This window comes from Condylostylus longicornis, unplaced genomic scaffold (genome assembly GCF_029603195.1).
Source record: "Condylostylus longicornis isolate FDR11 unplaced genomic scaffold, ASM2960319v2 ptg000040l, whole genome shotgun sequence".
In the NCBI taxonomy this organism is placed as follows: Eukaryota; Metazoa; Arthropoda; class Insecta; order Diptera; family Dolichopodidae; genus Condylostylus; species Condylostylus longicornis.
In genome coordinates, this window is record NW_026578009.1 from 10000001 (window position 1) to 10015506 (window position 15506).

At 24.1% G+C, this 15506-nt stretch overlaps 1 protein-coding gene across 2 annotated transcripts in view; it reads right to left on the reverse strand.

The window, feature by feature from the left end:
* LOC129609527 (hemicentin-1) overlaps nucleotides 1–15506 on the reverse strand; it is a 226023-nt gene that overhangs the window by 126430 nt on the left and 84087 nt on the right. For both annotated transcript variants that reach the window (XM_055521488.1, XM_055521487.1), the window contains exons 3-4: nucleotides 3060–3183; nucleotides 2819–2903 (exon numbers count right to left, since the gene is read on the reverse strand). In XM_055521488.1, the coding sequence (XP_055377463.1) occupies nucleotides 2819–2903; nucleotides 3060–3183 (209 nt within the window). The remainder of the gene's footprint in view (nucleotides 1–2818; nucleotides 2904–3059; nucleotides 3184–15506) is intronic.

Sequence of the window (15506 nt, forward strand, 5' to 3'; positions counted from 1 at the left end):
CTTATCAAAACGTTGAATTTTATATTAAAGAGGAGAAAGAAATCATTATAGTAAAGCGCACTTATTATTTAATTTTGCTGAAATACCAAACCAAAATGAACCACGGTTATAATTTACAACAAAACATAAATAAAAGTAGGAAAAAATTTTAAATTGGTATGAATTTTTATAGTAAATTTATTCTCATTTTAATATAGAGAAGTTGTGCATATAAATATATCAAATACATAATGAATCTGCAGTTAGGTTTGCAACAATAATTTGTTACTGAAAATATAATGAGAATTATGCCAGGGCTCAGATGGACATGCAGTATTTTTAGTTGTGCAACTGTTTGATTGCATTATTTGTATTGCATAGATTCAAGCGCGCACTGATGCAACTAAACAGTTAGTACATATTTTTAAATGCTGTAATTTCAATTTTTAATCAACGCAATCGATTTGAATTGACATATTAGTTTAATTGTTTAGATAAGTCAGTTTATAATTATGATTTGGAACTTATTATCTAAATTTTACTGAATTAAATTCAAAAGATTAAAATTTTTCAAATTCAATCATACAAATGGTATGATGTGATTACAGTCACACAAATTAATCATTTCAAAATAAGGTTTTACGCATCAAATAATGTTCGTCGATTTTGTTTGATTGGGTAAAAATTTAAAACATGGGAAATGTGCCATTAAAACAAAAACATTACATATCGAAATCGTGCTTAAATTGCTATCAAAAGTTGGATATAACTACATCCTTTCTTAAAATCTTTTCTAAAATCAAATTATAAGAATTTTTAAAAACTTGCTGACATTTCTGTTTGTAATGGTAATTCTTAGAGAAATTGTTTGTCTAAACCGTTCGTAACAACAATGACTCATACTCAAAACATTTTGATTTTATTTTCAAACTACTCCCCAGCAATCTTTTGTTACATCAATGTGTCAAACCAATATTAAAATATATGCACTCAAAAAATGAAATATCTTACGGATTGCATTATTAAAGCAGAAAAATAATAATGAAAGAGAAAGAATGTAATTAAATGATTTTTTTTTTTGATTCTCATACAAACATTTTAGGAGATTGGTTCAAACCACCTGTACGCAGTTGCCCTTTTTGTTTAAATTTTTGTTTTAAATTACGTTTATTTCAAACTTATGCACATTTACAATATGAAAGCTTTTCTCTCTCCTTTTCTATATCAATAATTATGGTATATAACCATAATTATTGAGCGCTTATTGGAAAAACCTTTGTTCTATAAGCGAGTAATGGATACCTACATACATAAGGTACATACAAAGTAGGTCAATTATTACGAAAGAGAAATGTTAAAAAAAATTCACTCTGTGCAATAAAAAAAAATACTAATCTGATTTCTTTAATAATAAAATAAAAAAATGAAAAAATGAAAATTTTTTGTTCTTTAATGAAAAAATAATGAAAAAGTACTAGTAAATTAAAAATATTATGCAAATGAAAGGATAATAATTATTACATGCATTTGTAAAATTAAATTGGCAACCCGACAATGTTAAATAAAAATTTAGAATAATTGCTAAGACGAAAATATAGAATTATTTAATCTATTTAATTAAAATAACCATAAAAAGTTATTAAATAAATTGAAATTTAAACTATAAAAATAAAATTTAATTTAAAAAAAAAATATTAAAACTATTGTTGGCGTCGGAACGCTCATATCAAATGGCAATAATTTTTATAATGGGATAGTAGTAATTCCATTTATGAAATTTGATTTTAGTAATTTAATTTTATCAAAATAAAAGAAAATGGTCAAAAATATTATGTGAACAGCAAAAGAATAAAATGATTTTATTGTGGTGGTCGTAGAAAAACAAGTGAAGAAATTACTGTGTGTTGTGAAAATAGGATGTGCTGTGCCATTGCAACAATTTTTAAAATTGACATTTGTGCTTTTCACAACCCAAATCTTACAATTTAATTGATTGCTTTTCATTCGCCGAGTTTCGTGCTTACTAGAAAATTAAATTTCTCTTTAAATATGTTGACCGTTAAAGAAATGTTAACCAATGGGACTCATCGTGTTAAATGTTACTAATCTATTTTATGCAAAGAAAATAAAAAGTAATACTGCCTTAATTTCAATATTAATAACGACTATTTGCAATGATGAAAAGTAAATACCTGTAGAACCCTATTCAATTTGAATATAATGGAGAACATAGTTTTGGTAACTGTTATACAACTTTAATAAAATTATATCTTTACCCCAGAAACTTCAATGCTGAAACTCACCTAAGCGCATATGTAATATTAACAAGGCTAATAGTTTTGCTAAACGTTGATATTACATAAAATTGTTCAAAACAAAATATGAAAAAATAAAATATGAAAAATATGAAATAATAATGAAAACTATTAAATAATATTTAATAGTTTCAAAATTAAATCTTTTTGATTTGTACAATTTTTCTAAGAAGCCGGAAAGTACCATCGCCTTATATTAATTTATGAAGAATAATTCAAAAGGTAGCAAGAAATGATACCATGATACCAAGCACATATAGACAAACAAAATTTGAGTCTTTGATCTTTCTTTAGGAGAAATTTTCTGGTTAGTTAAAATTTAAAACAAACAAACAAAAATATTTCACATTTTCTCTCGCATCCCTTAGCATTTAGTATAGTTAGATTTAGAAACTAATCTAAATTGTATGAGATAACATTCTATAACTATATTGCATCTTCTTTACGATTCAATCACATAGTTTTAGCTTTACAAATCTTAACATTACATATGAATATATAAGAGAAATGTAAATTACACTTACCAACTACTTGCAAATTGACATTACTATTTCTAGTTTGTGATAATTTAAAATCTACTCTACATCGAAAATTCCCTGCATCTTTTTCCTAAAAATAAATTAATTAAACTTATAAAATTATCATGTTTTGTTAAATTAAATTTTAAATACGATATTAAAATAATGAAATTACAAAGTCATATTTACATACATAATTTTCTATACGTTAGTCTTAGAAAAAAATTATTTTATAAAAATCACTTACTCGAACGCCATCGATAATAAGTTCAGCTGGTTCTTTTACAGTACGAAATGTTGCTCTATTTTCTAAAACTTCTTCATCTCGCCAATGTGAGGGAGACATAGCATGCGTCCCTCTAGTATCATAGCTGCAAAATAGAAAAACAAAAGCTGTTGTAAAATTATTAAATTTTTAAACTATTTAAAATTTCATTTATATTACAAGATTTTGTAGAAAAGAGAAAGAAGTTAATCAAGATAATAATTACTTAATTACCATTAAAAATTAATACTCGTATGCATATGTACTTTTTATGCTACAATTTAATTTCAGATAATTAGATCTTATTGTTGAAGGTCTTGTGCTTCTAAAACAATAGGATGAGTATGACTGAATATGGTATGACTGTCGCAGCGAAAAAGACTTTATTGGAGAAATGTGGGTTAATTTTTGCCTTAACACCTGAACATTTCGCTGTTTTCAAATGGTCTATTCCATAGAGTATGAAAATTAGGTATACATACTTAGACTTACATAAAAATAAAATTAATAAGAAATTTTTCCAAGCAAGAATTTCTAAGGAAGCAATTAGACGTTGATCTCATGCGACTTGATAAAACAAAAATACTGAAAAATTGGAAAATTAAATTGAATTGCAATATTTTTTTACATTTTGTTAAATTCATTGAACAAGTATGATGAAGACGAAATACGCTGTCTCCTAATAAACTACGCTGTCTGCTGTACTTACACTCCGAAACCAAAGGGTTGAAAATTAAAATAAATTTTTGTTTTTATTTTTGTTTTCAGAATATTAAATTACATTTAATTTTTTTCCCATTGAACGTTTTGTAATTTATTATTTCTTTCTTTATGTTTTCTTTTTTTTTAATTTTTCCTTTCTGTATACAAAATGCGATTAATTAAGGCAAAAAATACTTATTTTCCAATTAAGAATATTGATTACGATATTAAATATAAAATTTATAGGAATAAGGGAACTTACATCACCCTTTATACATCCCGTCCCATCCAATATTTACTCTACTATTCCAAGATTCTGTACATATGTACATATAATTGAGTTTATAAAAATATACATGCATAACTTAATAATGTCAATGTAAATGGTAATTAATGTTAAGCGACTTTCGTACCGAATTTAACAAAATTGCTTAAAAAAGTTTGAAAATTTAAAAAATATGCACACACAAAATAAACACACACAAACATTAAAAAAGTAAGAAGAAAAATAATTAGCTCAGTTTGAGAAGAGAAAAAAAAAATGGGATAAAGAAAAAGTTTTCCTTTTTTTTTTAATTTTTTTTTTCAATGAAAAACAAAAGAGAAACAAGCAAACCTTTTTCATTATTACTTAAAAATAAAATTAATAATGCATTAAATTTCAATAAAATTTTGTAAAGTAGGTAAGGTATAAATAAATTATTCTCCCAATCTCTTCTCAATAAAGGTTTTTCCTATCGATTTTTACTTATTTTTAGATTTTCCATTTTCAGTGCATGTTATCCTTTAAAAACCAAAAATACTATAACAAAATTTAATAAAGTCGAGTCAAACCAATGATTTTTAAAGTAGCGCTTTTTCCTTCAATAAATCAAAATACTTCTTTTAAACGAATCTGCTACATTATTAAAATTGATTTCATTTATATAGCAAAGTATTTCAAAAATTGCATACATTTGGGATGCTTGAATTCAAGAGTTAATTGCGTGAATTAAGAAAAATTATAAATTTTTTTATGAAAAGACATATATTGTTAGCTTTCTGCACTTGCAGAGAATCATGAAATTTCGGAAATATGAGGTGCCAAAAATTCAAATTTTACTAAATTTTGAGAGACGATAAATTTTAGAAGGGGAAAAAAAAATTTTCTAACGAAATAAACTATTAACAGCTAAGAGCTGTTAAAATTTCAAACCTACTTATGAAAGTCATCGAAATGCAATTATTTTCCTAGTGAATTATCAATTTTCCGAGCTTCTCAATTTATACACGAATCTTTATATTTATTTATTCTCAAAAATCCGAAATTGATAAAAATATTAAGCGTATAAAATTTCAAACTCCTATAACTTATCGTCTAGAAGGAAAATCATACCAAAAATTCGAAAAAGACGGGTTTTAGATAACAATTAAGTTTTGCAGTCACTCGTCTTATGTTTTGTTACGATCATCAAAGAAGCCATCCACAGCCTTCGGTTTCTCTGAGGCTATAACTTTTGGAAATGGGAGAAAAATAAAAACTTTCTTCTACGGAAATAAATTTCTAGAAAAGATTTCTTTATAAATGAAATTTCGGCTTTCTGTCTTCAAAAGTGTAAAAGTTTTGTAAAACGGACAGACGAACGGACAGAGTGAAACTAATAAGCACTTATTTTTCAAAATTTTTTGGAATAGTACTAAAAAAGAATAATTGAAATTAATATAAATGAAAATTTTATATAAGTAAAAACGATAAAAGAGAGTGGTCACATCAAAACGGTAAGACATCATGACCAAAATATTTTTATTTTTAATTAAAGAAATTGTTTTTCGGTTTTGAAAAATAAATTAAGGACATTGTGTACATATGGTTGTAATAGTAAAGGGATTTGAAAGCTGTAGAAGTTTTAAGATGCTGCTGAGATCCTAAAGGAATTACATTTGTTCCTCTAAAAATTATCTAGCTTAATCTTGAGCATCTTGAAATCTATAACAGTTTTATTATTTGGTAAGTCAAACTACTGTATTATAATATTATTAATTATACAAATTAAATACAATTTACATTTGAATGTTAGTCAAATATTTACAATATTAAACAAAACAAAAAACAAATTAATTTCGCAGTTAATTTAAAATAATTTTATATTCAATTTTTTATAATAAAATATTTTCAATATAAAGGACGAAAATTTTCCGCAGATAATTTATTATTAATATTGTAATTAAAATAGTTTCTTTGAAATAATAGCAAGAATAAAATAATAAAACAATAGAAATGGAAATACGATAACAGAGAAAGGACTATGTTTAAATAATAAATTAATTAGAATAAACAATGTTTATAAAATAATTGCATATTTTATTAATTATTAGACATATTCGATGATATTGGCTAATTTAATAGATTTAAATTTCGAAAATTCTTGTTTAATATTATTTAGTAATTAAATAACATAGAAATTCATCATTGTTATTTATTTTGAATAATTGATTTGAGCATTTGAATATTTTGTAATTTATAATAGAAAATTTATATTTCTAATTAACCATTATGAAAATACCAATTTACAACAACTTATTATTAATTACTGTTATTTTACTGAAAATGTACATGAAAATGAAAAATCAAATTAAACGCCAACATGCTGAAGTCAATTCGACATTGTTTAAATTTGAAAAAAATTCCGAAATTTATTTTTGGGTATAATAAAATGGTAAAGGACCTCATTAGGTGCATGTAATCAAAAGTAAAGCATCTTTATAATCGTTTGTTTGCTAAACATAAGAATAAATTTTCAAACTACGGATATTATATTTTCAGCTCGACTAATTTATAAGTAAACTACAACAGCTATACATGTTCCCTTTGTGTAGATTAAGACTTTGTGGTTTCAAAGCTTACTCTGCCGCAATAAGATTATTTTACATAAAATTTAAATTAAATTCATAAAACAAAAAAAAATGTACTTTTTTATCTTTTCTCTTTAATTTGGTAAATTTATTGTAAGACACATCAAACTAATTTCCAGAGAGTTTTGAAATATTGAGAAAATTGAAAGTAAGAAAATTTGATTTGACAAACATAAAGTCATATGTCTTTTCGAATAAACAATTTTTTTTTCTCTTATTTTAAAATATTTCAGGGAATTCGAATTTAGAATAAAATTTAAGAATATCGAACTTTACTTAAATTTGTTGCTTCACTTACATTCCAAAGAATTATAACAATAATAATTTTTGAAATTGATAAAATGCATTAAAACAAATAAAAACGTTTCAGTAGGTCTAAACGGACTGCATATTATACCTTGACAATCTGAGCATAAAAACTGATTTTTGAAATATTATTAGCATTCACTTTAATGGTTGTATAGCTGTTATTCGAACCTGTTAAACCATTCAATGAACACACCACTGCCAAATTTCCTGAATCTAACTTTATTATTTTTTTCGAATATTTTAAATTAGCTTTTAGAGTTGTATGACAGCTACCTGAACTTCCACAACCATTCCATTTAAATTTTCATAGTATCGTGTAAATTGTAATTGGACACATGTTTTCAAAATTTCATATAATATCCTTATTAATTTTTAAGATATCTAACTCTATGATTTGAAATGTATTTGGGTTGTATGACAGCTACCCAAACCCGTTGTATGAATTGGTTCAGTTACAATAGGGTCCCTCATAAGAACAAAAAAAAAAAAACAACTTTTAAATTTTTTCTTTACTCGTTTTTGAGTCGAACGGACGGACGAACAGACATGTCTAACTCAACGCAGAATTTACGATGAGTAAGCATATAATATATACATATATTTATATGTCCATACTGCAGACGTTTCCTTCAATTGGTTACAAACGTCGTAACAAAGTTAACTTACCGTTCACGAAGGTGCACGCTATTGAAAATAAAAAGAATTTTCAAAATATATCTAAAATTTAAGATGATTAACAAAAAATTAACCTCTAAGAAAAGAGAAGGATTTTTTTTAAATGTTAGAAGAAGGAACGTAATTTCGATCCTTTTTTTAAATTTTGACTCATATTTTACAAGTCATAGAACCATTTTATTTTCCTGAAAAGTTTGTTAACTGCTCATCAAATAGTTTAATATTAATAACTTAATAAATTTTTAATTTTGTTTAATTCTAAGACAGTTTCATTAAATATAGGGATTATTGAAGATTATCGAAACTATAATCAAGCAAAAATAAAAATTTTCTTATCAAAATTGCTTATAAAAATCATTAAAACGCAATTTTTCCCCTAGACAAATACGAGTTTTCCGGACATCTGAATTTGTACATAAGTCTCCGTTAAGAATTCCAAAATTTTCAATATTTATAAACATGGAGATCATAACGTGCCGGTAATTTTGTTCTTTAGATGAAAAAACGAAAAGAATTTATTGTGCAAAAATATTTATTCAATGTCAGAAGTGAGGTACATTTTATAAATGTCAGACCCGTTTTCCAAATAGGGTTGAAATTCAAAACAAAATTTATATACATGATATGTTGCAATTATACAGATTGGCTTTGCCGTGTCGAAATTTTATAGATATAAATTTTACCTCATTACCTCGTTATCTCATCTGTTAAAAGTTAAAATGAAGTTTCTTTATTAATTTTTGTTTCTTTCAAAATGGTCCTTTTCTTCACACTTATCATAAGATTTCTTATCGGAAAACTTTGTACCTATTACAAGTGAAGGGTACCGATTAAAGTACCCTACTGTTTTTTGTTTTTTACAAGTGGTTTTTTCTGTTATACAATTGTAAAAATATTGTATTTCAAAAAAAAACAAAAAAAAAAAACAGATAACAAAAAAAAACTTTTCAAATTTATTTCAGTTTTTTTTTTGTGTTTCTTCTAATTTTTTTGTTGTATTTTTCCTTTTTAAAATATTAAAAGAAAGAAAGGGAAAACCTTGTGCTTCTGTTCTTTCACGTTTTGTTATCCTTTTTTTTTTTTTCTTAAGCAATAATAATTATCCTTATTAATGAGTATTTTTTCTTTTATTTTCGATTTCTTTTCTATTCTTTTATTTTCCAATGCTTTTTTGGAATATAAAAAAAAATACTCATTACACTTACACAAAACAGAAAAAAAAACTAAAATAACGGTACAAATTTCATACAAGAATGAAAAAAAATTGAACTGAAAAGCTTTCCTTTTCTTTCTTTCATTCCCTTGTTTTGTATTTTGAATTTTGAAGGAAACAAAAAAGAATCGGTAAGAAAATCCTGTATTTTTATCCGTGTATATTTTTGCTCAAGGACTTTTTTCTTTCTTTTTTTGTTTCTTTTACTTTTAAATAAAAAATAATGAGAATGAGGTTAAAAATTGAATAAGATTTTTGTAAATTATTATTTTGAATTGCCTATAATGAATTTATTATTATAATTGTGATACTGAGACCAAGTTGCTGTTGTCGTCTCATGTTCACTAATGATGTCAAGTTTAATTGTTATATTTTTTTTAATAGATAATATTTTTTTATTTCAATATTAGTTTTTCAAAGTAATTGTAAAATTTTATTATAATTTAAGCATTTAAAAACTGAATTCAAGTTAAAGTCAAGAAGAGTCCTGATACTTAAAAAACACTATTAAATGTTATATTGATTTTTATTTTAAAAATTTTATAACTATTAGATGATTAATCACACTATGACGTTAATATATCATTTTAGGGCTGTAGAATTAGTCTAAGGCTCGAAATAGGAGTTGTAAAATTTTTAAAATAAACTCGAATTTGGAGTTGTAAATCGCCTATAGTTATTTTAAAGAACACTGATATTAATATTATATGATAGAACGAAATATATACTGACCTACATATATATGTGATTATAATATTTGAGGCTTAAAAAAAAAATCCAATTTTGAATTTAAAAATCGACCAATAATTGATTAATTCTTAAGCTGAGATTTTGTGTTGAACTTATTTTACTAGTTTTTAGTTAAAATAAATTTTTAAAAAATCTAGATGGTGCTCATTTTCCAAACCAGTATTCATGAAACATTTATAAACCAGTATGTAAGAAACATTTATAAGAGTTTCTAAATATTTATTAAACTGTCACCCTTTTTCAAAATGAATTGAGTGAATAGCGCATAAATTTATTCACAACTCTGGTGAAGTGAGATACATTTGTATATAATAATGTAGAAACATTTTTTCTAACTTATAGAAATATTGCATTAGCTATATTGTTAGCAGTAAATTGAGATACAGAATATTAAGGAGGCACAAATAATTTGTGCAATAAGTTAATATTAGTGTTGAGCACCTGAGATATTTGTAGTTAGTCCCAAAAAAATTCTTTAAATTTTTTGAATTTTCTGGATTTACTTAAGTTTTGCTTAAATTTAAATTAAATTAGTTGCTGTTTTCAAAACTTCATTCTGTGAATGAATAAAACTTTAATTTTTCTATAATAAGAAACAAATAAACAGATTTTCAAATTTATAACCTGACAGTAAATTCTCTAATACATTTAAGAGTTTTTACTAAATACAATAATATTGTTTATCTTCTTTTTTTTATGTGAGATTAATACCGACTTTCATTTTCTTGTTTTTCTTTCATAGGTAATTAATCAAGTTCTTTTGTAAATTTATCTTACTTAAATCGGTTATTTAGAACCTACTATACCTATATTATCTTTTGTAAAATATTTTTAAATATTTCAAAGGACATTCATCATTATTATTAAATTAAGTTTTTTTGTCATTTAATAATGATATAATCTTATTTTATTTATTTTTTTTTGATTCAGTTCTTTTCTAAATTAGTTTTTTATCTTTAACAAAAAAAAATGTCTTAATATCTGGCTCGTTTTCGTTTATCATACTCGATAATATACTCGGGTATTTTTATTAAATTTAAATATTTTCGTAATGCCTTAAAATTAGGAATACCTACTGAAACTAATTTTTTTTTTCAAATTCAATAATCGTATATTACCTTGGTCCTTATATTATTCATAGAATTTATTTTATTCAAAGGACCATCAACTATTATAGCAATGTTATTTCATTCCTAACGCAGTCCTTGAATTACCTATATATACATTTACTACATACACATATAATATTGCTGTTTAATAACATATAAATATAATTTAATAGTATATAGATTCAAGCAACAAAAACGAAAATTATATTTCTTTGCTTAAGATTTTTTATAATTTTTTGTTTAAAATTAAAAATTACAAAAATCATTTTAGATTCTTTTTGTATTTTCAATTCTTTAATTTGTAAATTAGCGTATTTCAGTTTAGCTTTTTAATAACTAAAATAAGATTCAATAATGACAGTAAGTACTATAATGACAAAGTTAATGAAAGTCATTATTCTTATTAGTAATATTCTTATTATTAATTTGCTACTTTGTTTGTAACGGCCTGATACTTGATTAATCAATATTGTTCGTCTCGTTCTCAATCCATCACAGCTAAAATTCAGTTAATTGAGTTGAGTTCACAAAATTATTTAAATTTGATGTGATCGCAACAGTGAATTGGTTAGTTGCCGTATACAACTTTAAAAATTGCACTCGCTGAAAGTTTTTAACTCGTTGTGGTAGCTACATAATGCAATTTCAAGATTTAATAATAATACATATCTTATAAACCATTGAAGCTACAGTAAACAATTTAAATTTGGCTACAACAAATTTGGTGGACATTATTATCAGAACAATTCTTTGAACTATAAGGTATTTTCGAACTAAAAATGATATGTTCACTAAAATTAAAGTTTCAGGAAAAATTTTGTTAAAAAATATTTGAGATGATTCGAAAAATTCCCTATGAAATTTACGGGGGCAAAATTTAAAAAAAAAAATGGGCAAAATTTAAATTTTTTAAAAGTTTGATGAATAGCAAAATAATACAACATAACACATTATTTTCAGGCCTCCTATTAACCCTTTCAAAAGCTGTTCGTTTGAGACTTTTTAGTTTATAAGAACAGAAGGAAAAATCAAAAAAATCTTAGGCAAGCAAAAGATTTCCTAAATTTTCTAAAAATATTTATATCTTTGGAATCACCTTTCCTATATATAGAAACTTCCTTATGGAAATGTCCTAAAAACTTTCCTTATAAAAAAATCAATATTTAAAATATAAAATTCTTTTGAATAAACTAAAAATGTAATCAAATTCTTACAACAGTATTACTCAAAGAACAACAACTCAATATATTCAGCAAAAAAATATCTTTGAAAATATTGATTTGAGAAAATCGATTTTTGTTTTATATAAAAAGATTAACATGATCCTGCGGAATTAGTTATGTGTTGTAAAACTATTTTGAAAAAATAAAAACATAAGAAAAAATTTTTTAAGGACAAGTTCAGTTATGCAGGGTGGGCAAAATTTTTATCATTGACAAAATCTTTACATTCCCACATTTGACCATATTTTTTCTGTTGCTGCTGTTATTGTAAAATTTCGTTGTTGAACAATCAGCAAAAACCACAATAGAAACATAAAAGAAAAACAAAAAAAAACAAAAAAACAAAATTAACCTAGAACAAGAATAAAATTTCTTTTTTACTTTTTTTTTCCTTTTCAATAGAATAAATTCCTTTTTATTTATGAAATAATTATGGTAATTATTAACTCAAATTACACAGGAAACGTGTTAAGCAAAAAAAAAAAAAAAAAAAAAAAAATTAAGTATAGCGGCCAACTATGAGAAATAAAAGTGAAAAAAAAAATCAATGTGAAAATTCATGAAAAACCAAAAATGTTAGCGGTAGAATTAACAATGAAAACTTTTATATATTAAGTGAACCAATTTTCTGTATGGTCAATGTAAAAACGAAAACAAAGTTCCAAAAAGAACAGAAGAATTATAAGGAAAACAACAAAAAAGAAAAAAACAACAATTGAAAATTGTAGATAATTATTTCATGATGTTGTAGAAAAAAAAACAAACTCCATTAGTATTGATTATTCAACTAGGAGGTTGGTAAAAGAGGAGGACATGTTAAAGGTTTCCAGTATAATTTCATTATAATATAATTAATTTTATTAAAAAATTATCCTTAAAGGTGAAAAAATTATAATATGCAAATATAAAATTAAAGTTATTGTATTTTGAGAAATGAAATTTTCTTTCTATAAAAATAATTTTGTTATTTTAAATGTAATGTTGTTAATTTAAATGATAAGCGCATATATTATACAACAAAATTTGATAATTATTTAAATTCAAGATTTTCTATAAATTTTCAAACACCAATTTCTATTATCATGTAAACATAAGCACAAAGGATGCATTGATTAGGTACAATTTTGTAATTATTTAAAAATAAATAAAATAATTTCAATCCAGTAATTTTATATAAAATTGGCATTAAAATTAACCATAATTTGAAAATTTAATAAACAAGTTCGATTAGTAAATTGAAAATTGCAATATAATTGAATTGAAAATTCATTCTTGCTCGAATAATAACATTTTGCATCACAATTTCCCATTAAATACCATATTTACTCTAATTAAACAATTATATTAAATTAAAACTTACAAAAATAAATCCGAAAAAAAAGAATCCTTTAATATAGAACATGAAAAACCAAAAATTTATAATTTCGTATTAAAACAAGGATATTTAAAGTAGCACATTTCTATGAGAGAAAATACTTCAATTAATATAAAATTGAGATTTTGGGAATAAGAGTAGTAAATAAAATTAATTTTATAATTAACTTTTTCAATTTCAACTATTGCATATCAAATAGTATAGTTGCAAGTTTATTAAAAATACAGAAAATAAAATGTTTAAGTTGAACAACAACATCGTTATTGTATTGTTTTTCTATGCTATTTTGCAGTTGGATCAAACAATTTGTGTGTTTGACATATAATAAGTTATCAAAACATGGTATTTTTAGGGTTTTAAGGGGATATTTTATTATGGGAAACAAATAACATATATTCTTTTGAAGAAATAGGTATCACAGAAAGATCTCTTTATACATAAAATCTTGTGTACATTGTACATAAAGCTAAGGATATAAGGGATATTTGATAAATAGACACACGAACAGGCATAGGATAAACAGATGAAGAGCCAAATAGAAAAAAATCTAAAACACTTTTTATACATTTTAGAAATAGAAATTATTACAAAAATAATAATATTATATTTCCTCTAATCACATATTTTTTTGGCAATGAATTTATTTTTCAAATATGAAGCTAAATACAGTCAAAAAAAATTCCTTAAAACCCTTAATAAATTTTATTTATATTGAGTTATTACGAAAATTAGTGGGCTCAAATCAGGCTTTTTTAATCTTGGAAAATTTCGAATAGCTGCCGGGTTGATGTTCGACTTTTACATTATTCTATCATTTAAAATATAGCATATAACGATAACACATATATCTAAAAGCACCGACATTCTTAAAACAGCAAAAGTAATAGTTAAGTAATTAGTCAACCAATAAAAATTTTTTATTATTTTAAAGTTCCTACCTACGATAAGGAACAATTTATTTTTCTCTATACAAATGAAATTCTACATATTGACAGTCAATGGTGCGCAGTATAGGCAGAATCTGATAATAAATAAATGATTTTCTTTTTCATTTTAATAAAATTTCATGTTTATTTTGAATGTAATATGAAATCCCTTTAGGTTTTAATTACTACAAAAATTAAAATGATATTTAAATTTAGAAATTCTGCTTTTTTTTAATGTTGTTCGGTTGTGTTTATTTGTAAATAGTGAATGTGAATAGTATAAATTATTTGTTATTGATTATGCATTAATTTACAATATACAAAGTACCACCTAATTATCTTTGAAGAGAGCTTATTATAAAATTATATATAGAATTCCCATATTATATAATTATTGTTTAGGAAGATTCATTCCTATTAAAAGTAAAAACTTTATTATTTTCGAATTAAACATTATGAAGTTCGATCTTCTGTTTGTTTAGTTTATGTAACAAATGACAGCACAATTATTGTTGAATATTATTAATTTAATAATAATTGCAATTATTGTAAAAAAACAAAATTTTAAATATTAAATTTTAGTAAAAAATGGTCAGTTTTTCTACGAATTAAAAAATAATTGTCAATTAATAGCGTATAATATGTTGGAAAGCCTATATAATAATATGTTCCAAAGATTTGGGTAACATGGTTATATGATGGATTAATTTCCTTGTCAAAAGATGTGTGTATTACCATTCCGTTTGTGACGCTCGTTTGTAACTCCATTAAAGTAACTGCTAAAAACTACAAAAGTAGGTCGTATCTAAGAAATTTTAAAGCATACAATAACAAAACTTTTCATAAACAATCTTAGTGATTTGGTTTAATGTCACAAATTCGATAAAATATAGCTGTGGTTGAGTATGAGCTCTTAAAAAAGGTGACACTCAAAGAATAATTTAGTCCTATTCCACCCTACTATAAATAAGCTCGAATATTTAAATTTTGCACAAAAGAGGTTGTTATAAACTAAAATTTAGTTATGGTTATATAAGATCTAAAGACAGCAGTGTCACATAAATTAATATATAATTCAGTCATAATGTTGAAAACTATATACATATAAAGGTTATAATGTTGAAATTTTACATAAACGAATTCTGTATCAGGACCACTACCCCAAAAAAAAATTTAAATTCGGTTTTGTGATGGTTTACGAAAGCTAGATATTATATCAACTAATTCCTAAGATAATTTGCAATATTAGAAAAAA